The 22,893-nt window shown below is 36.0% G+C and overlaps 1 protein-coding gene across 2 annotated transcripts in view; it reads right to left on the bottom strand.

Moving 5' to 3' along the window:
• Positions 1-22,455, bottom strand: part of prkcab (protein kinase C, alpha, b) — a 178,246-nt gene extending 155,791 nt beyond the window's left edge. The window contains exons 1-2 of one of the 2 annotated variants that reach the window (XM_084108985.1): positions 22,190-22,455; positions 21,272-21,303 (exon numbers count right to left, since the gene is read on the bottom strand). In XM_084108985.1, the coding sequence (XP_083965111.1) occupies positions 21,272-21,303; positions 22,190-22,353 (196 nt within the window). In that variant the 5' untranslated portion in view covers positions 22,354-22,455. The remainder of the gene's footprint in view (positions 1-21,271; positions 21,304-22,189) is intronic. The other variant, XM_084108984.1, reaches the window with a different exon arrangement.
• Between the last annotated feature and the right edge of the window lie 438 nt (positions 22,456-22,893).

The following is a 22,893-nucleotide window of genomic DNA, read 5'->3' as shown; positions in this document are numbered from 1 at the left end:
TGGAGTTGGATTTGGAGTTGGATTTGCAGTTGAAGTTGGATTTGGAGTTGGATTTGGAGTTGGATTTGCAGTTGGATTTGGAGTTGGAGTTGGCAGTTAGGAGTTGGAGTTGGAGTTGGATTTGCAGTTGGAGTTGGAGTTGGAGTTGGAGTTGGAGTTGGATTTGGATTTGGATTTGGATTTGCAGTTGGAGTTGGAGTTGGAGTTGGAGTTGGATTTGCAGTTGGATTTGGATTTGCAGTTGGATTTGGATTTGCAGTTGGAGTTGGAGTTGGAGTTGGATTTGGATTTGCAGTTGGATTTGGAGCACAACTGTGATACTGCTAAGCATATAACTAACAACAAAAACTGATTCTGATGATACACCGTTTCCTTAGAGCTGATTCAAAAATAAGTCATTTGTAATTCCTAAGAAAGAAACATCTATAGTTTCCATTGATGATAGAAAGAATGGACAGCCAGAAAAATGGTGTGTTTGGTCCCAGTGTGATTTTCCCATGTTTCATTGGGAGTAATATTGAAAACAATCCATGTCAAACTCTTCTAATCAACCTCTAAAGGGGAAAAGTTGTGTGCACACTGCAAATGGCTGGACATGATCAATGAATATATTTGGAGGACACTAATGCATATGCTTCCATTCAAATAAGAAAGAACTAGTATTGAATTTCTAAAAGAAAACTGTATCATAATGGTGCAGCATTTTCTTCTACGCTGGGCACAAGCCACGCCACAAACTCTAGCTCATTATAACTAGTGATACTATGATACTGACTAACTGATACTGTCAACGGATGTTCTCGGTCTAGACACAGTTTTAGGGCTGTTAACACACAACACATCCTTGCGTTTAAAAACACAATGCACTGAGGAATAGTAGAGAAAAGGCCCATCACAGAAAACTGAGGTCTCCAGACATGCTTTTATGCTCCAGGAACAATTGGAAATAAAATAAATATAATTTTTTATGCTAATAAGTCTAACTAATTAGATTTTACAGTGCAGATTTGGGCCGGATCTGGGCCGACACTGTTGCTTTCTGGGGTGCAAGCACACATTTTATGTGAACTGGCCTGGAAAACTTCTCACGTGTTTCGGATTCGCTTCCATGGTGCCGTCAAGTACGACTCGCAGTCTGTGAGGGAAACTAAACGCTATTGGCTGTTTGAAAAGGGGGAGGAGCCATTCAATATGTCCCGCCTTTCAGTGGAAATTACATCAAACAAAGCTGTGCGTTTCAAGGCACTTCAGTGGGACTTTAAGAAACAATCAATAGAGTCTTGCAAACCCTATAATAAACTGTGCTGTCATATGTGTTGACTCAGGCCAGCCTGTGCGGGGGTGCGGTGTGACATCATCACCAGCGTTTCGGACCCCATCACGCGCCCAGATGAGCCGTTACCACGGCAACACAGCGCTTCAATCATGTGACGAGCTGCTGATGCTCTGGAAGAGGCATGAGTCGCATTACACGTAATTACAGCGAACAGAGCGAGCCATTACTCTCACTGTCATTAATGTCAGTGGTGTCACTCAGAGGATATACTGAAGGACTTGGCTTGAATTAGCAGTGCCTTTATAGATGAATGATGCAAATCTAAAAGAACGGGTGGATTAGACTGAATGAAGTCCTGAGTGACAGCCGTCAAGCTTTGTGGCCTCAATCCCCATTGTTGATTAAGGTGAGAAGTCAAGCCAAGGCAACTTCATTTATATAGTGCTTTTACCAATATAGTTTTTTTCAAAGCAGCTTTACAGTGATAATAGGAAATTACAGTAACAGAGATTGGTTTGGGTTTAAAGAAACTCTAGAATAAAGTTATTGTCCAGCTAAAGTTAGTTTTGATTGATTGTTACATTGACAATAGTGTTTGGTGCTCGAGAACGCAAACCTTGAAATAGGTTCCAAGGAGCAAGCGGTGAAATTTTGTGAACAGTTATATATTTATTAAATACTGTAACAAGTTGATGTTAGTCAATGCATTAATTAACTTTAACTAATAGACCTTATGAAGCGTTGCCATAACCTCATATACAAATATTTAGTGTGATTGTTCCAAATTTTTCCACTCGACGGTTGTTTTGTTAGTCTAAAACCCTTGTTTTGGTGCAATAATTGTGTTTTAGGCGAGTAGGCGGTACTTCACTGTTTTTTACCACCTTCAAATGTGGTTTGATATTCATCACATTTAATCACAAAACACTTTACACCTTTATTTTGCGTTGTGCACTCGATTAGATTAGATCACCCAAATCAAATGTGAAATAAAACACAAAGAAACTGAACATGAGGACATGCAGACCAGCACTTTAAATACAAGGGAAGAATAGCAACTAAACGAGCAGAAGATAGATGGGCAAAAATGTCCAAAACACTTAGATTTAGTTCCCTGTAGAATAAGACTAACATCCAAATTCTGCAACTTTAAACAAAACAAAACCAGAGGATGTTAAAAACATCCAACCCACAATTGTGTCTCTTTGGGCCTGTGATGGACAAGTGACTTTGAGGTCTGGCTGAATCTCAAAAGCTTCAAAGAGCAAAATAAAACAGAGAATAAAGGCTTGTTCACAGCAAGAATGATAACAATACAGAAAACTATAACAATGACTATATTAGCGTCCGCACCTACAGGCAATAGCATTGCACTTATGTCGTCTGTTGCTTTAAATGCATGAGCTTTGGATTCTGATTGGCTGTCGATGTTTTCTATCTTTCGTCTGTCTAAAAACAAACTGAGAGTGATTGATATGATATCGATATTGTTGTTAATTGTAGTGTGGACTTTCTATTCTCATAGAATTAAAATGATTTAAACGTTTTAGTCTCAATTATCGTGTTGTTATTGTCGTGGGCCTGAAGACTAAACAACACAGAATCAGAAATGCCATGTATCCAAAGAAAGTTCATTGTTCACAATATATACAGTATTTATTTTGATTGCAAAGAAGAACATAAACCAGGGTTTACAAATGAAGGCCACAGGGTTCAAAATGACCCTAGGTTAACAACGTCAAGCTCGAAATATGATCAAAATTCATGTTGACATGGAATTAGTCTGTAAAAAAAGAAAATAACTGAACACTTACTTAAAAGTTTATTGGTCTAACATTTCAGCAACAAGCTTTTGTTAAGGTACAACTCTTTAAAAATGTGTTGTGAAGTGCTTTTTTTTGCATTTAAGTTCAAGAAATAGATTTTTAATTGCTTAAGATAAGCTTGTTAATTAAAGGTCTGTTTACACGACACCATTTTCAACTAAAAATGGAAACCTTGTTATATGTTTTGGCCGTTCATTTACACGACAACTGCGTTTTGGGGGCCTGAAGATGCAAACTTTTGAAAACAGGTTTCAAAATGCAAGTTTTTGAAAACGATACTGTTTTAATCTGTGTAAACTACAGAAACGTGAATTTGTGAAAATTGTGACAGCATGCACGTGTGTTCAGTCTATAGATGCGTAGTGTTTCTTTACAAAATAACATCGCCATCTACTGGCCTGGCATGAAAAACACAGCGTTTTTAGTCGTTTTCATGAACCCGTGTGAACGGAGATCATTTTGACAATCCTGTCAAATCTTCTTCCCTAACTTACATAATAGTACAATGAAAAATCAACAACAATAGTACCATTATATCATGTAAGAAAATCTCTAGTAATTCCATGGTACAATGATTATGATTATGATCTGAATGAAATGATAATTAATTTACCATGATTTTTATATTTATAGAATATGATGGCACGTAAAACAAAAACAAAACAAAAAACTATAAAACAACATTATATGAACAACAGCATGATAGAAAAAAATGACACACTCTTCGGCACTGTTCTCTCAGCAAACCCATTTTGAATTGTCTAAAATGACATATTAATTGCAGCCTCATTTCCACATCAGCGGCGCAGTTTAACATACAGTACAGCTTGTGTCATTTACAGTAAGCGATGTGAAGCAGGAGGCATTGTGCTAAACTATTATTACCCTAGTGTAAAAAATCTACTTTATTTTATTTTAAATATATTCCCTTTTTCATTAGTACATTGCAAATATACTAACAAAAAATTGTACCACCTTTAAATATATTAAAAGTACATTAGCATCATGCTTTTACCTATTTTCACACTACAACTGAGGGTACACAATAATTGTACTTTAGTACATTTTCTAAAAATATTTCAATAATCAATATTTCAAAATATTTCAAAAGTTTATTTATTTGCACTTAAATATATTTTAGGTATATTTTTAACTGTGTGCTGAAAATGATCATTGTACGGTAACAATGCACTGAAAGTATACTTTCAAAATACATTATAGTATAAAATAGTATATTGTACAAAGTATAGCTATTTGTTTATTTATGTGCTTTTGTTATTGAAGACAAAGTGTGCAATTTGTAGTATCTGTAATAAGCCAAAGGTATTACTTTTTACTCAAATATAATACACTTATGGTATATTGCTTGTATGTTTCCGAAGACACTCGTAATGAATTTGTAATGTACTTGTAATACAAATAAAGTACACTTTAATATCACTTATCAAGCATGTCATTAGTCCCTACACATGCATATACTTAAAGTATACTAAAACTTGTTCCAATTTAGTACACTAAATACACTTAAAGTTATGCTTTACTACAATTTAATTACAACTAAAATATACTTGGTACAAAATTAGTTGTTCCAAAATAGCACACAAGTATACTTAGCATTGTGTTTTCTTTCACCAGGGTACGCTACAGTACATAAGCACAGGAAAACCTACTATAAGCTACAAGTAAAAACAGCACACGATCTCGAGAGTTGGACTTGGGAGAAGGAGAGCAGGCGGTTGTGTAACGTGTTTATTGTTTCATGTTCTCCTCACAGCTCGTGTTTGCTGCCCACTCACTTCTGCTGGCTGATTGGTTAATGAGCTCAGATGTACTCTAAGATGAGGTGAAGTGCTCCCCTCCTACACTACAACTGAGAGCTCAACACGCCAACAGACAAACTCCACCACCATTCATCAAGACGCCAATATGATGTATTAATATATACAGATAATCAGCTGTGCTTATATGAAAGAAACATCTCAAGTGACAAGGGGTGTAACTATATATCGTGTTACAATATAATGCAATACAAAAATGCAACAATATGTATCGTGGATAGTTCACCCAAAATACAATTTCTGTGTGAGGAAAACGTTTTTAGAGTTTTAGTGTCAGTACTACATTAAACTACTATATATAATGTTGAATATAATGTATAATAATGCAATGGTGGAACATTTGTGGGTCCTGATAATGCCAAATGTCTGATGTTATCAGTAAAAAGTGGCCAACATTATTTTAAATACACTGAACAAAATTATAAACGCAACACTTTTGTTTTTGCCGCCCATTTTTCATGAGCTGAACTCAAAGTTCTAGGACTTTTTCTATGTACACAAAAGGCCTATTTCTGGCTTAGTGAGCACTTCTCCTTTGCCGAGATAATCCATCCACCTCACAGGTGTGGCACATCAAGATGCTGATTAGACAGTATGATTGTGGCCTTTTGTAGTGGCCAGCCTAAGGCACACCTGTGCAATAATCATGCTGCCTTATCAGCATCTTGATGTGCCACACCTGTGAGGTGGATGGATTATCTCAGCAAAGGAGAAGTGCTCACTAACACAGATTTAGACAGATTTGTGAACAATATTTGAGAGAAATAGGCCTTTTTTGTAATAATATCGTATTGTGAGGTTAGTATCGTATTATGTTTTGAATCGTGACATGAGGGTATTGTTACACCCCTACAAGTGACCAATTTAATATCTCAACTGTTCTCCTAGACAACTGAGACACTCAGTTCTGTCTTCACCTGAGGAAAAGACCAGAAGTGAAGAGATCTCAACAATGAGATTTGGCAAGATTCGAGTGGTTGAACCAGTATGGAGTTTGTAAATTGCAAATCCCATACTGGTTCAACAAATCTTGGTAACAAATTGTAATGTCCAATGCTGATACCCATATCTAGAGAGCAGTGTGAATGATAGCTGATTTAAACTATTTACACAAACTTGTATTATTTTTTTATGGTGCACTGGTTGAAATGGCAGTTGTCTTGCACCCCTAGGGCCTATTTTAACGATTTAAGTGCATGGTCTAAAGTGCAAGTGCACTCAGGGCATGTCCGAATCTACTTTTGCTAGTTTAACGACGGGAAAAATGGTCTGTGCTCTCGGTGCATGGTCTAAAAGGGTCGTCCCTCTTCTCTTAATGAGTAATGGGTGTGTTTTGTCCTTATTCTCTTAATAAGTAATGGGTGTGTTTCAGGCGTAACGTGCAATAAACCAATCAGAGTCTCATCGCCCATTCCCTTTAAAAGCCAGTTGTGCTCACGCCATGGCGGATTCGCTATTTACATGGAGGAACTTACAAGCGGAAAGACTGAACGCTTCTCTAGCGAGGAAACGGATCTGCTCATGCTTGAGCTTAAAGCTGTGTGTGTGTGTGTGTGTGTGTGTGTGTGTGTGTGTGTGTGTGTGTGTGTGTGTGTGTGTGTGTGTGTGTGTGTGTGTGTGCGTGTGTGAAGTTAAAGTGAGACCATCTACGGGATAAAGTGTAGCGTGTTGTGGACCCGCCTATCCACAATACTATCTACATTAATATCTCAACTGTTCTCCTAGACAACTGAGACACTCAGTTCTCTCTTCACCTGAGGAAAAGACCTGAAGTGAAGAGCTCTTTAAATAACAAAAAATGCACCATTGACTTTAGACCAGGTTTCAGTTGGTCAATGGCTCAGTCTATTTCAGTTCCTCAAAATAGCAACACTCCAACAATGCACTTGAACACACACCTGGTTTTCAGACCAGCAGCCCATGAGCACACAAATAGGCGTAAATGCATTTGCTATTTAAACAATGTGGTGCAGGAAGTGAAAGTGAAAATGAAAACTGCGTCGGGCTGAAACTAGAAAAAAACACTTGCGTCGCGCCTGGCGCTGCATTGCACCGAGTTTATGAAAGGGCCGATGGTGTTGTGGATGCAGTGTGACAAATGTTATTTGTTACTGATGCAATTTTAGAAAATGCGGTTGTGCAAACTGCATTGCATCACTTTTCAGTCAGACATTATTCATTTATTTCACAAGGGTAAATATCAAATTAAATGGGTTACTAAGATACAGTGAGTACTTTTCATCTGGTTAATAGGTCTAAGCATGTCAGACCCCATGGAGAATAATCATATTTAATAGGCTACCAATATGACCTTGACACGAGTGGACAGGATTGTAAAGCGTTTGGCTCAGGCTGGGGTGTTAGTAGGCCAGTATCAGTACCATAGCTCATCTGTTGCCTGGTTTGGCTTATTATGCTGGACATGGTACTGTGGATTTAGCTGAGGCTATTTCTGTCTGTAGTCTCCCCTAGACTGGTCAAAGCTAGGAGTTCCCTTATCAGGTCATTTTGGCCTTTAAGCATATTTACCTAGGAACTCTACATACTAGCGATGCTATGTAATTTGACAACTGATACTTTGATACTTTGTATGATTGCTTCTATTGTTCTCCTCATTTATAAGTCACTTTGGATAAGAGTGTCTGCTAAATGATTAAATGTAAATGTAAATGTACAGAGTCACAGGATGCGTCCAAGTTGTGTGATTATCCAACTCTTCAGTGCATATGCTTGGTGGCTTTCACAGTTTGCATATAATATATATATATATATATATATATATATATATATATATCTATATTTTTTTTTATTGTTTAATATATTGAAAAATATACAGAATAATATATTGTGTTGATATATTACAATATATTTAATTATACATTGAAATCATGTAAAGTCTAATTGGTCAACCTCATATTAGTTGAATTCAAAATATGCAAAATTCTAATGCAAATAGTTGCATAAATTTTTTAAGGCAATGTTTTTTTTTTTAACAGTGTGTGGAAATTGATTGCCTTAAATTTCTCCTCAAAGTCGTAAGCTAAAAGACACACAAAAGAGTGCTGGGACAATGATACTCTGTTTCGTTTGAAGTCACCATTATGGTGATTAGTGTTTGCTTTAGTTGGGCTCTTGACTCTTGATGTTAGTTTTTCTCTGACTCCTGTAACTGAGTGTTTGTAAGGCACATTTATTATGGGAAAGAAAGCCAAGGAAAATGTTGGGGATAATTTGTTGGTTGTTTAGTGATGATGACATGATCATGTACCCTAATTTACAGATTACAAGGATCTTTACATAATTCTCTACCAATACTTTGGCAAAAGAGCCATCAATGTTGTGGCCACAATTGTGTGTGTGTGTGTGCACAAAACATTATGATCTACTGCAGCATTTAGACACGTACAGACATCAAGAATCAGCTTATGAATCTCAACAATGGTGACAAGCTTCATGGTGCATCTTGTTTGGGACTTTTGGGGTGCAGTTGTGGCCTAATGGTTAGAGATTCGGACTAATAACCCAAAGGTCGAAGGAAATGTACCTAATGAATCAGTGAATTAAGCATGTCAATGTTGTTGAGATTCATATGCTGATTGTTGGTGTGTGTGTGTGTCTAAATGATGCAGGAGTTCAAAACGTTTTTGCACAATGTATAAACATTTTTTAAAACAAGAATATTTTGCATAACAGTGCCAGATATCTTTCTACTGCATCACATGGTTGGTAGTGCAATATATAAATGTATTTAATGATTTAACACTTATCATTGATCATTTAATCAATGAGAAATCATCAGACGAGATCTGTGTCATCAGTAAATAAACAAAACATTAAAAATAAAAAATAAAAAAAACATTAAAAAGTCGAGAGTTAGTTGCCCAACTGAAGCAAACACTGATCACCATAATGCTGACTTCAAATGAAATGGTCTACTGTTGTCCCAACACTCTTTTGTCTTTATGCATTACAGTTTTTCTCAATCGATTTGACAAATTTTTCCAAATGAATGTAGTTGCTCTCAAAACAATTAACACAGCAAACTAAACACACTCTTATGTTGGCCAAACAGTTACATTTTACCGCATAATGAAGCCCTACATTTTATTCTAGTAATGCATTTATCACAAATAAATATTAACATCAAAACTACAAGTGTGTTCTTTGTTGATATGATAATCAAATTCAGCTGTAGATACACAAAAACATGAATTAAAATACATGTTTTCCGTGTTCTTTAATCGTGTTCTTCAAAGTTCTTTAATGACGAGTTGAGCTGTATAACGAAGAATTTTCACCCTACATCCTCAACTCTTCTTACTCCATCTGCTCTATTCTCCTCCATCTATTCCTTTCCCCACATCTCTTTCTACCTCTTCCACTGTTCCTCTCCCTCTTAATAATACCCTTCCTCTATCCTCTCCAAATACCTCTCACTCTTACATTTCTTCCTTTTCCCATTCTTTTTTTTCTTTACCCCTTTTAACGTTTTTATAATTGAGGATAGCTGTGTAAACAATTCGGAAATGTGCATTTCCTGTGTTGTGTGCATTACAAATGTTTACAGATGTTTATTTGAAGATAATTTAAGACATTCCAAGTGCAACTGGGAATTTAACAAATAACAGAGTTTAGTTTGTTGTGTTTGGAAAAATGGTGCACAAATGATTGTGATTTTTGTAAAACCAATAAAAAGAGCTGCAATTGTTTTTTCCTAAAATATATAAATTGTGGTTGGCTGTATGAACTCATTTGAAAACATTTGAGAATTGTGTGCACAGTGTTTTGAAATTTGCATGAAATGAAGCAAATTTTACAACCTGTTCACTGTGTTAACTGTTTTGAGAACAGTGACCTGAGTTTGGAGAAACATGTCAAATCGATTGAGAAAAACTAACAGCTTACAACTTTGAGTAAATCATGCATCTTCCTTCAGACAGTCCAAAGCTGATGACATACAATGCAGGAGCTCTTTTAAGTGATGTGATGTGAAGGCCAAGTATGGTAACCCATTTGTCCTCTACCCATCCAAGTTTACACATATTCGACCAATAGAACTGACGTGATGTCACACATGCTTCAGACACCAGTTTCCCCGGAGGTGTCCCCATAACATCAACATCTGATGCTCAATCTCGTTCCCTTCTCAGGGATCTGGGGTAACATATGTAACACCAAAGATGTCCTCAGTTAGCTTTCTAAAGTTATGAAAGACCATTTTTGAGCAGTAAAATTTCCCTGGATCATGGATCTTAAATGCATTTGGAAATCCAATGCATGCACTCTTTTAAGTGACGTGATGTATAGGCCAAGTATGGTAACCCATACTCAGTATTTGGTAAAAGAGAGCGCCGTTCATTCACTCCCCCCACCTACATTTTCCTGCCGGTATTGAATCGGAAACCTTTGACCAATAGAACTGACGTGATTTCGCACATGCTTCAGACACCAGTTTCCCTGGAGGTGTCCCCATAACATCAACATCTGACGCTCAATCTCGTTCCCTTCTCAGGGAACTGGGGTAACATATGCAACCCTAAGATGTCCTAAGATAGCTTTCTAAAGCTATGAAAGACAATTTTTGAGCATTTGGAAATTATATGTCACTGTCACTACAAAGAAAACCTCATGACAACTTCAAGTCATCATATGTGAGCATGAAACAACAGAACAAATTTAGGCCCGCTCTCGTAACGAGGCTAACATCGCCTGTAAGGTGTCAGCCATGTCTTCAAAATCCTTCTCACAAGCCTCAGCATTCGGGATGTCTGACAGAGGGATGTGGTAATGGAGGGTACGACTCTCAGAGACATCAAAGCAAACAGAAAGTGTTGCAAGGGCTCTTCATTTGGCAAAGGCCTCTGAAGATAGATGTTCAGATACAACTCATTAGCATAGTGCTGAGAAGAGATGGCAGACACATAAACACTTCAGCTGCACTAAAACGCATTTCTGTCACTTCAAATTAAATAAACAGATGCAAGCTATTCCATTTGCAGTATAGTTTAATCTGCTTTTTGAATGATGTTACGATGAAGCACTTTGCACCAAAATGCAATGCTTATTCATTCATTCATTGAATTAAAAAGCCTTATTTCATGCAAAACATAATTTTTCTTGCCTTTCTTAAGTAAAAAGTAATATGTAGATAATAAAGTACAAAATACAGTAATATTGTGAAATATTATTTCAATTTAAAATGTGAATATATTAAAAAGTAACAAGTTTATTTGTTTTCACATTTATAGACTGATAATGAGATGTTGTGTGCGCTGTGTGTGAACATGATGGTTTCTGTAGGTAGAGACTAAATGTGGGCAGAGTCAGTAATCCTCAAAATGAATAAAAAGTGTGAAACGCAAACTCAGAATATTACACTAACCTGCAATAGTTAAATATGTTAAATTACACAAATATATTTTACGTATTTAATCTCACTTTATTAGCCAATGTCTTCTTTGCTGTTGACCTGATAATCCAATTTCACCATGAATTAGCTGTTTTTTTTATTATGGAATTAAGTTTTGAACTTTCTTGTCCTGCGTCCTGTTCTTCTGTGGTTCAGAATAACGGCACAGCTGAAAGGTTTGTTTGAGTGGCGCCCTCTACTGTACAGGAGTGAATCTGCGGTTCCTTCAGCCTGATGATTATTCAGTTCACTTTTGGTGTGAAAGTGCCTTTACATTTGCCAAAAATAGACCTTTATGTTATTAAAAACAAACAAGCAAGTCAGCTTCATTTATATAGCGCTTTTACCAATATAGATTGTTTTAAAGCAGCTTTAGTTAAAGTTAGTTTTGATTGATTCACTTCCGTTGCAAAGATCATTAGTTATTAACTTATGGGCCGCTTATTTTTTCTTTTTCTATCTCCAGTACAAACATGCAGACCGAGATAAGTGGTAAACCTGCCTTCACGAACCCTAACTAGGTTCAACACTACTAGAGTTGATAATGGTGAACTCAACAAGCACTAAAACGACAAGCAAGTAACAGTTGGAGTGAGTCACTCTCAGGCACATGAATGAGGACATGAGTGTTTCCATGTGTCTGACATTTGGGCACATGTGCTCTTATCTGAGGTCTAATCCTTCTTTCAACAGTTCTTCGAAAGGCCAACTAAAACACGAGAGATAGCGAGGGAAACCTTCCAGACCTTGGAAACAGCAACCGTTACCCTGTCAGCACACTAAAGGACTGCTGGTGCTCTGCTACTGCTCACTCTGTGATGAAAACATCCACTTCTGTTTCCATTGCTCTCCTTTACTGTTTACGTTCCCCTAGCCAGCGTCTCGCTCGAGCTCATCCTTCACCCACAGTGACTCTCGCTTCATTTCTGGACATGGCAAGACTCTCCAGATAAAGTGGCACCTGACTTCAAAGACTGGAGGAGAACATCTGATATATTCTGTGCCAGCGCTGAAGAGGGCAGACTCACGCTATATTCACATGACAGACCTGTTAGCGCTGACCCTTGAAGAAGAGAAACCCAGACAAAACAGAGCCAAATTTGGACAGAGAACAAAGGAAGACAAGTTGTGTGCTCCAAAACGGCCTCTTATTTCCTTTGTATCTTTGATTGAAACGGTGTATTCAATAAGAAAAGTAAGCAGGGGTTGATTTTGGACCATGTGGAATTGATTAGATGGGGAAAAGTTTATATTATGTGTCTTTACTAGCATTTAAATGAATTACCAAACACTGTTGTCGTGCGAATGAACGGCCAGAACACATTAAAAGTTTTCAGCTAGAATGGTGTTGTGTAAGCCCTAAGTTAATAACTAATGATCTTTGCGACGGAAGTGAATCAATCAAAACTAACTTTAGCTGGACAATAACTTTATTCTAGAGCTGCTGTAAAGCCACAACAATCTCTGTTACTGTAATTTCCTATTATCACTGTAAAGCTGCTTTTAAAACAATCTACAGTAAGCCTATATTGTTAAAAGCGTTTTTAAGTATTTACTACAAATAAAACCAAAAGGGGTTTGGAGGGAACAGATGAAAAATAAGAGGGTTTGGTGATGGCAGGGAAAAAGGAAAGTTGCTTGAGGTGAAGGTATTTTATTGAACAGATAAATTGCCATATGTAGTCAGAGTTTATTTAAAGCATCATCAATTGTAAATGCTCATATTCATATATAAGCACAACCAAAACAATGTTCCTCCGCAAAATACATGCAGTTCTGTTTTTTAACTTCTAGAGGGCAAAACGTTACATAGTGGACCTTTAACAAACTTCATACGTCATTAGATGTTGGTTAGTGTTTTAAAGCGAGATAATGTAACTAACACATTTGAAGAGCTATATTGTAATGTTTTATCAAACAATAAAAAGCATTTTTGAAATTTCTTTAATTTCTTTCCTAGCTTCCAATTTTGTTTAAACAGAATACATTTAATACAAAAATCTCAAAATCAAAATAGTATAATTCAGAGAAGGAAAAACATTACTTTTAACAAATGATTTTAGGCAGCAATAATGCTATATTTGTTATTTATCATGTATTTGTTTTATGGTTAACTTAAAATAGTTAAGAGAAGAGGCGAAAATCTAGTTGCAACAGTTTATTAAACAAACAAAGATAATCCAAACAGGAAAGATGATGACAATAATCCAAACAGGAAAGATGATGACAATAAGCCAAACAGGGAACAGAAACGCAGCTGCATTTTCAAACACATGTGAAGACAACAACCGAACAAAGACAACTGAAACACAACAAGGAACAGGTGAGAGTAATCAATCGTTATGAAAACCAGCAGGGGTAACTATGGAAATTAAGCAAAACAAGAATTAAACACAGGAAGTGAAAACCAGAACCAGCAAGACAACAGAATATCTAAAATATGAGTGGCAAAACAGGGGGAACTGTGACATTAACTTAGACTAGATAATAAATAATTGACTTTTTATTTAATGAACAAATGATTTTGATGACAGACTGCTAATGTAAAACTGATTTGTTTACTGCTGTTAATTGAACTTCACCTGTTTATAGTAACCTGTAAGGCAATGGGTTTTCTTCACACAATTTTCTAGTAAAGTCATCTAATTTGGGTTGAGAGCAGCATCCACATTTTCTTCAGACAGACATATTACTGTTAAAATAACGATGCTATAATGATAGCTAAAATTGACTCCACAGTGGCTAGTCAAAGAGGAAAGAGGAAGAGAGTGAGAGAGAAAATTGGACGAAATCAAATAATCTCTACATAGAAGAGCCCATAGAAAATTATCATTGGCATTTTTTATTTCCAGGGAGTACTGAGGCGAAACAGGGATTCTCATCATATTCCTAATTATCTGTAACAGGATCCAGCACACTGCACACTAGGTAGAGCTCACTGTAGGTGGAGTGAGGGTGTCTGTTTGTCATCCCTGCTGAAACAAACTGCTTAATCCAGACTAAACTACTTTGGTGGCCTTAGCTGGCCCAGACCTGGTCATAGACTACGCTCAGACTGCAGGTAAATGTGGCCCAAATCCGATTTTTTTTTTGTCATGACAGTATGAAAGGCACAAACCACATGGAATCGGATCTTTTTGATTCTGATCTGGGCCACTTCCATATCTAGACAGTTGTGAAAGGTAATGGAAGGACAGTGATGTGTCAGAACTCATAAGTATTACAGTGACAGATCTATATACAAGCAAAACATAAGGGCTCGTATCATACATGTTTAAAAACGCAGCTCTCTTTTTCGCATCCTCGTCTTCATTTATAATATTGCCTGCGCATACATTCGCTGGCTTGAATAAATGTTACAATGTGATGTTGGTTCAACACCATGCTTGCACTTTTAGAAAATGAAGCTACTACAACTGACTTAAAGCCACACAGCATGAAACTACAAATAAAATAAGACAATACATCTCTCAAGATATCAGCAGAAGGTTATTTTGAGAATTAACAGAGGTTTAGATGTTGATGATTTATTGAAAATGTTTGGTCATCATTATGATGATCAGTGTTTGCTTTAGTTGTGCAGTTTGACTCTTGGCTTTTTATGTGAGTTTGAGGTCTTTGTAACAGTCTAACACATAATTTGTTGCAAAGAAAGCCAGAAACAAAGTTGATCAGCAGTTATCAGCATTATAAAGATTAAGAATAATTCTCTAATCTTATCCCTGATCAAAACTGGCAAAACTTTGTTATTTAACAGGTTATTTTCACCAACAAATTTTTCTTGCCACAGATCAGACAATCTTAATTGAAGATCAAAAGTGATGTTGATTCAGTGCAGTTAACGTTGACACATTAACTTTGATTTAACATTGTTTTGATGGTGACACACACACACACACACACACACACACACACACACAGGATGCATTCACTCTAGAAAGTATAAGTGTAAGAAGAAAAAGCACAAATTAATGCAACAAAGAGCTCCATCTTTAGAAAAAAATCTTTTAAAAGTAACTATTAAAAATATACAACATATTAAAAAAGTGATGCCAAGAGCAGAACTCCTGTTAACGCGATCACGGTGAAAATAACGTGCATGCTTATTATGATCATCACATTAATCTGCATACAGCCCAAAAATACGGCTTTAGATGTGTTTCACACAAGAACCACCAAACAATCAGATAACACCAAAGCCTGTCATTTTGATCTTTAGAAAAATATTTACAGTCAAAACCAAAATTTATTCAGACTCCTTCAACATTTCTCACATTATCACAGTTTATTCACTATAGTTTAGAATGGTAATAAAATATGAGAAGAACTCAGAGTTATCAGATTAGTTGATATTTCACAGGTTTTGTCCGTCCTTCTGTTAGACTGTCTCTCAGATGAATTATGTTGAATATCTGTCAGCTGTTAAATTTAACTACACAATTAGATAATACCAGTTTAGCTCAACCAATCACCAAGCAATGCTTCATTTTGTTCAGTCTGTGTGTAAAAAGAGCATTAGCAATTAAAGAAAAAACACTTCAGCAAAACATGGTCAGGTCAAAGTGTCTGAATCATTTTTGGTCCCAAATTTGTATAAATGTTACTGGTAGCCACTGTATGAAGAGTTTCTGGGTATAATATGTCACAGTTTACTTTATTTGCTTTCCTCACTTACTGTACATAAGTGAACTATAGTGTCCTGCACACACTAGTGAAAAATATCACAAATGATATCTGGTGTCTGAATAACTTTTGGTTTGACTGTAAGAATCATGAACGTCTTGGAATTTTTCTGAACTTTTTTCTGGAGAAGATGTTCATGAATCCGGCGCCTGGTTCAGTTCAGGATACCTCATCATCACATCATCAGTTTTAGGAGTAATACGCTCAGTAAAGCGCAGGTGACCACAGGTCTGGAGTCTCTCATCACGAGCCTCAAAGCTCTTGGTCAGATATCAGAAGCCTTTTCATTGTTACACACCATTACACACATGTCCCCAACGCTTCCAAGAACATGCACTCTCTGGCCTGGCCCTCGTGTTCGCTTCCCACTCCACTGCACACACACACACACCGTCAGCGAAGCCATCTGTGTGTGAGCTCTCCGACAGCCAGCCTGTCTCATGCTGTCCTCACTTCTCCAGTGAAGAAGTGGATGCAGAACGAGAGGTGGAGGTTAGAGTCGTCTGGAGCAACACATGCTGACCGACCGCGATGAAGAGTCAACTAGAGATTACTAAACACTCCGTCCAGTTGATAATACCTAGAATATCAAAATCGACTGCTGGCGGTAGATCCTTCTCCTATTTAGCACCTAAAATCTGGAACAGTCTTCCTACCATTGTCCGGGAAGCAGAACTCTGTCAGTTCAAAGCTAGACTGAAAACACATCTCTTTGACCTAGCTTTCACATAACACATTATAAGCAAGAATTTAATTCATTGCAATTTCATGCAAATTTAACCAATCACTGCATTATTTTTGGCTGCTTGTTTTTTCCCCCACAAAAAACAAAACAAAAAAACATTAATCTGAGGGGGGAACGCAATATTACATAATCAAAATCCATCATTCAAATCCCAAACAAAATTATCAATGTGTTTAAAAAAATAAAAAAGAAAGCTGCAGCAATTCCATCATTTTCGAATGCAAATCTAAAAAAAAAAAAAAAAAAAAAATCCTGATAAAATGAATAAAATGACTAAAAGTGTATGCTCAGCATGCTTGCAATGCGTTGACCCGCCATTCACACTTGCATGCTCGTGTAAAGCACGTCTGTGGCCCGACACAGCAGAAATATATACACACACATCCTCGAAGACTTGACCATCTTCCATGGCTAATGTCCAGTTGACAGGAAGATACACAAATATGATACCTTTGCCATCTGTGAGCATCTGAGTCTGCCAACTCATCCTGTGTGTGTGTGTGTGTGTGTGTGTGTGTGTGTGTGTGTGTGTGTGTGTCTGTGTGTGTTTCTGCTCAATGATTCCCAAGAGCCATGATGAAAACATACACTTTGACTGTAAGTACTGATGCTGTCAATTAACATACAAACATGGATGGATTTTGGGGTCCTGGGAACATAATGGTTCAGTATCCACATCCCCATATTATATATATATATATATTTTTTTTTTACAGTTACACTACCAGTCAAAAGTTTTGGATCGGGAAGATTTTTAATGCTTTTTAAAAGAAGTGTCTTCTGCTCACCAAGGCTGCATGTATATGATTAAAATAGATATAAAACTGTAATATTGTGAAATATTATTACAATGTAAAATAACTGTTTTCTATTTGAATATACTTTAAACTGTAATTTATTCCTGTGATCAAAGCTGAATTTTCAGCATCATTACTCCAGTCTTCAGTGTCACATGATCCTTCAGAAATCACTATAATATGATGATTTGATGCTCAAGAAACATTAATTATTATTATCAATGTTGAAAACAGTTATGGACAATTTTTTTTCAAGGATTCTTTGATGAATAGAAAGTTCAAAAGAACAGCATTTATCTGAAATTGAATATTTTGTTACATTATAAATGTCTTTACTGTAACTTTTGATCAATTTAATTCATCCTTGATGAATAAAAAAAAAGTATTGATTTATTTAATTTCTCCCCCCCCCCCCCCCCAAACTTTTGAACGGTAGTGTTTAATGTTACAAAAGCTTTCTATTTCAGATAAATGCTGTTCTTTTAAACTTTATATACATCAAAGAATCTTGAAATAAAAATGTAAATAACTGTTTTCAACATTGATAATGATGATGTTTCGTGATCATCAAATCAGATGTTATTGCTGCACCACGGCTCTGACAGACTCTAACCCCTGTAATACTTATAAACAGTGTTCGGGGACTGAAGAAGTTCAGCAGAAGTGTCAGTGTAGCATTAGCGAGCGATGCTAGTTTCACTCTAAGACGTTTTGTTGGCACAGATAAGCCCCTCTCATTGGCCCAAATGTCCATTTCACTGCACATCGCCTGTATATTAAACATCAAATATGTTTTGACAAGCTGTCACATTACACAGCACTTCACTTTCAGTGTGCAGAGGCAAAGTTAGGACACGGTCTGACAGTCCAGAGATTAAGACTGCTTACCTGGCATCTTTTACCTGGCTTCTACTTTAAAAACGGCTTTACCTATCCATTTTTCAAGCAGTTTATTTGAAGCGACAGCTGTCTGAAGATACACACTTTGTGCACTTGTCTTGCTGTATGTAAAAACACATTTAATTGCTAATATAGTTAAAAAATAGTCTAAAAGAATATTTTTTCTTGTACTGGATTGTATATGAAATAGCTTTTTTTTCTTTCTTGGGAATGTGTGCTGGAAAGGACGTGAATTCCTTGAAAAATCTGTTAATCTGTTATATATATATATATATATATATATATATATATATATTTATATTAATTAGGGCTGGGAAACGATTAATCGTGATTAATCACATCCAAAATAAAAGTTTGTGTTTACATAATATATGTGTACTGTGTATAAATATTTTGTATATATAAATACACACATGCATATATTTAAGAAATATTTGCATGTATATACTGAATATATATTTATACATAATTTATATTATATTATATAAATATTTTATATATTAATAATAATTTTTTCTTAAATATATACATGCATGTGTGTATTTATACTGTATATATATATATATATATATATAAATAAATAATTAAATACAGTACACACATTATGTGAACACAAACTTTTATTTTGGATGCGATTAATCGCAATATAATATAATATAATATAATATAATATTAATAATAATAATAACATTATATATATATATATATATATATATATATATATATATATATATATATATATATATATAATTATATCCCAAATGACACTTTGCAGTTATATGTGTACTCATGCACAGTGTTAAGGGTAAAGCATTACAAGTAATGCGAGTTATGTGATTACTTTTTTCAAGTAAATAAGTACAAATTTTAAAAAGTGACATGATGTTACATGATGGTTACTGTAGCACTAGACTAAACGTGAGCATGCATTTACTCATCTCACCTGCACAAAACAGTCAGTTTTCCTCAAAATTAATAAAGAGTGAAATGCGAACTCGTAATATTATACACTGCAATAATTAAATGTTAAATTACACAAATATAGCCTACTTTTCCCCGGTTTTACACACAAGGCTTGAACTAGTCCCAGACTAAAACACATGTTTGAGCTGTTTTAACTAAAGGCACATCTTAAAATAAGTCAGTGCCATTGTTTAGTCTCAAGATGCACATCAGTAATGTCTTCTGTTTCCTTAGACACGTTTATAAAAGCTACTTAAAGGGATAGTTCAGCCAAAAATGAAAATTAGCCCATGATCTATTCACCCTGAAGCCATCCTAGGTGTATATGACGTTCTTCTTTCAGACGAATACAATCAGAGATATATTAAATAATGTCCTGGCTCTTCCAAGCTTTATAATGGGAATCAATGGGTATATTTTTTTCCATAAAAAAATATAAAAGTGCATCTGTCCATGATAAAAGTGCATCTATCCATCATAAAAGTGCATCTATCATCATAAAAGTGCATCTATCCATGATAAAAGTGCATCTATCATCATAAAAGTGCATCTATCATCATAAAAGTGCATCTGTCCATCATAAAAGTGCATCTATCATCATAAAGGTGCATCTGTCCATCATAAAAGTGCATCTATCCATCATAAAAGTGCATCTATTCATGATAAAAGTGCATCTATCCATCATAAAAGTGCATCTATCCATCATAAAAGTGCATCTATCCATCATAAAAGTGCATCTATCCATGATAAAAGTGCATCTGTCCATCATAAAAGTGCATCTATCATCATAAAGGTGCATCTATCATCATAAAAGTGCATCTATCCATCATAAAAGTGCATCTATCCATCATTAAAGTGCATCTGTCCATGATAAAAGTGCATCTATTCATGATAAAAGTGCATCTATCCATCATAAAAGTGCATCTATCATCATAAAGGTGCATCTATCATCATAAAAGTGCATCTATCCATCATAAAAGTGCATCTATCCATGATAAAAGTGCATCTATTCATGATAAAAGCGCATAGAGGTTAACCCTTTAGCGTTCCTGTAAAATTTGCCCTAAAACGCCTCAGAAAAGGCATACTCAAAATAATTTGCATGCTGTTCTTGAACCATTTGGAGTATATGCATGGTTTTGGTCTCTTTTGAGGTTTGTTCCTACACAGTCAGCGCTCAGGTCTGGGCTTTGTGAAGGCACAATTACGTTGTAATTTCGGAGCAGAAACAGAGAAACAACATGCAAACACAAGGTTGGATTCGCACAGGATTGGCCAGAAACATTTACTCAGCTGCACAGTGTCCATCAAACCCCTTTATGATTTGGGATCTGCCACTTATCAAAAGCCAACAGATTTAAACAGATTTGTCCAAGAACATTACAGAAGCACCAGAGCTCTGGCAAGACCAGCACTTTCCTCATTATCCAAACCATGTGTTCCTCTAATCACACAACCAAGACATAAACTGAACAACCTAATAAACCCTGGTGAAGCTCAATACTTGAGGAACACAATCAGCGGAGAACGGATTCAGTGACACTAAACCACATCCTCTCACACACACACACACACACACACATACACAGGTATTCCTATCATTATGAGGACATTTCATAAATATAATGATTTTTATACTGTAGTATATTTTTATATTCAGGATTTATTTCCCCTAATCCTAAATCTTATCGTCACAGAAAACATAATTGCACAATTTTCCCTCATAGGGACCAAAGAAAGAAAACGTCCCAACAAGGTAAAAAATGACTGGTATTGCCATACTTCTGGGACATTTGGTCACACACACACACACACACACACACACACACAGTACCTTGGCACTGGAAGCCTTGTTTTCCAAATCCCCTGTAGAGTTGCATTCGATAAGAGAAAGACGAGAAGAGAAAAAAGTGTTAGCCACAAAGCTGCAAAATATTATAACTTGATAACTTTCACTGTTTTAAAACAACATGACATTTGTTTTATTGCCCTTCTTATCAAAAGTGGGATTTCTGAGGTGAAATGTGCAAGATACACACTTTAACCTTAATGATCGTGAGAGGTTGAATAGTATTAAAGCAGGATTTAGATATTAAATGCCTGAAACATCTGTTTGGCAAATTATGATGATGATGATGATGATGATGATGACATCAGCTGATGTCATGAATGCACATTAATGGCCCATTATCATCATCTGTAACCATTATCTGTCTTTAGTCGAAATGAAACGTTACATTTATTTTAATTATTGCTATTATTGCGAATGCATGATCATAATAATAACACACACAAGCCCGCTGGAATACCGGAACACTATAAATTATGGAATTATACAAAACAAAAACAATATAAAATGGCTTCATGCAGAGGAACTACAAAATATCTCCTTTTACTTTAAACATTTATGTCATTTTAAGCAGTTTTTTTTCTCATGCAAACAAACCATCTAGTAAATATAACTTACAAATGCTAAATAAATAGGCAACATGCAAAGTAAATATAACACAACCATTTTTTTTTTCCAAGCTCAAACTAGACATGCAAACACATTGTCATGCACATTTTTTTTAATTTATGCACCTCAATTTTCTATGAAAGGAAAAAATAGTTTGCTTAAAATGAAATGCATGCCAAAAATTAAAAAAAAGTAATAAACTCTAGACAGCTGTCAACTCCCTCATTTAAAAGTGCATTAGTGAAAGTTTGCAGTGTAAAGCTGGAGTGTGTGTGTGTGGAGAGAGTGTGTTACCAGATGAAGTCGGTGCAGTGGCTGCAGAATGTGGGTTGCTTGAAGAAGCGCGCGGTGAATTTGTGGTTTTTAACTTCGTGCACGTTCTTCTGTCGCAAGGCTCCTTTGCGCGCGAATCGATTGACGATAGTGGAGTCATTGATCTGTATCAGATGATCAGCCATCGCTATTCCTCAGGTGTGTGTGTGTGTGTGTGTGTGTCCTTTACTGTACGCGTCTCTCCTGTTACCCGTGCGCCCCTCTCTCTCTCTCTCTCTTTCTCTCTCTCTCTCTCTCTCTCTCTCTCACTGACGCTGACGTCAACGCTCCGTCTATTCCTGACGCGACGCGAGGGTGTGCAGCGTCATCACGCGGAGGAAAGCAGGAACCACACACCACACTGAAAAAAATGTATATGATCAATAAGTTATGACAACATATGTTTTTACATTGCTTGAACTCATCAAAACACATTTTTTTTTAGTCAGTTTAATGTAATTTAAGTTGAAATGACTTAAACATCCAAGTTGATTGTACATAAAAAATTTAAGCCAGCAACTTTTTTTCTTCTTCAGTGTAGTCTTCAGAACCCGGTGTGTGATTGTATTTGAGAATGGATATTTATAAATTTAGCCGTGTGTTTGGTCATACATTTTATTGGTCATTAGAATTGAATGGTGCAAATTTGCACATTAATCGCGTTTTCTCAGTTCTCGAATGAGACT

This window comes from Abramis brama (assembly GCF_963993115.1).
Source record: "Abramis brama genome assembly, chromosome: 1".
Classification (NCBI taxonomy): Eukaryota; Metazoa; Chordata; class Actinopteri; order Cypriniformes; family Leuciscidae; genus Abramis; species Abramis brama.
This window is presented reverse-complemented; position numbering and strand designations above follow the sequence as displayed.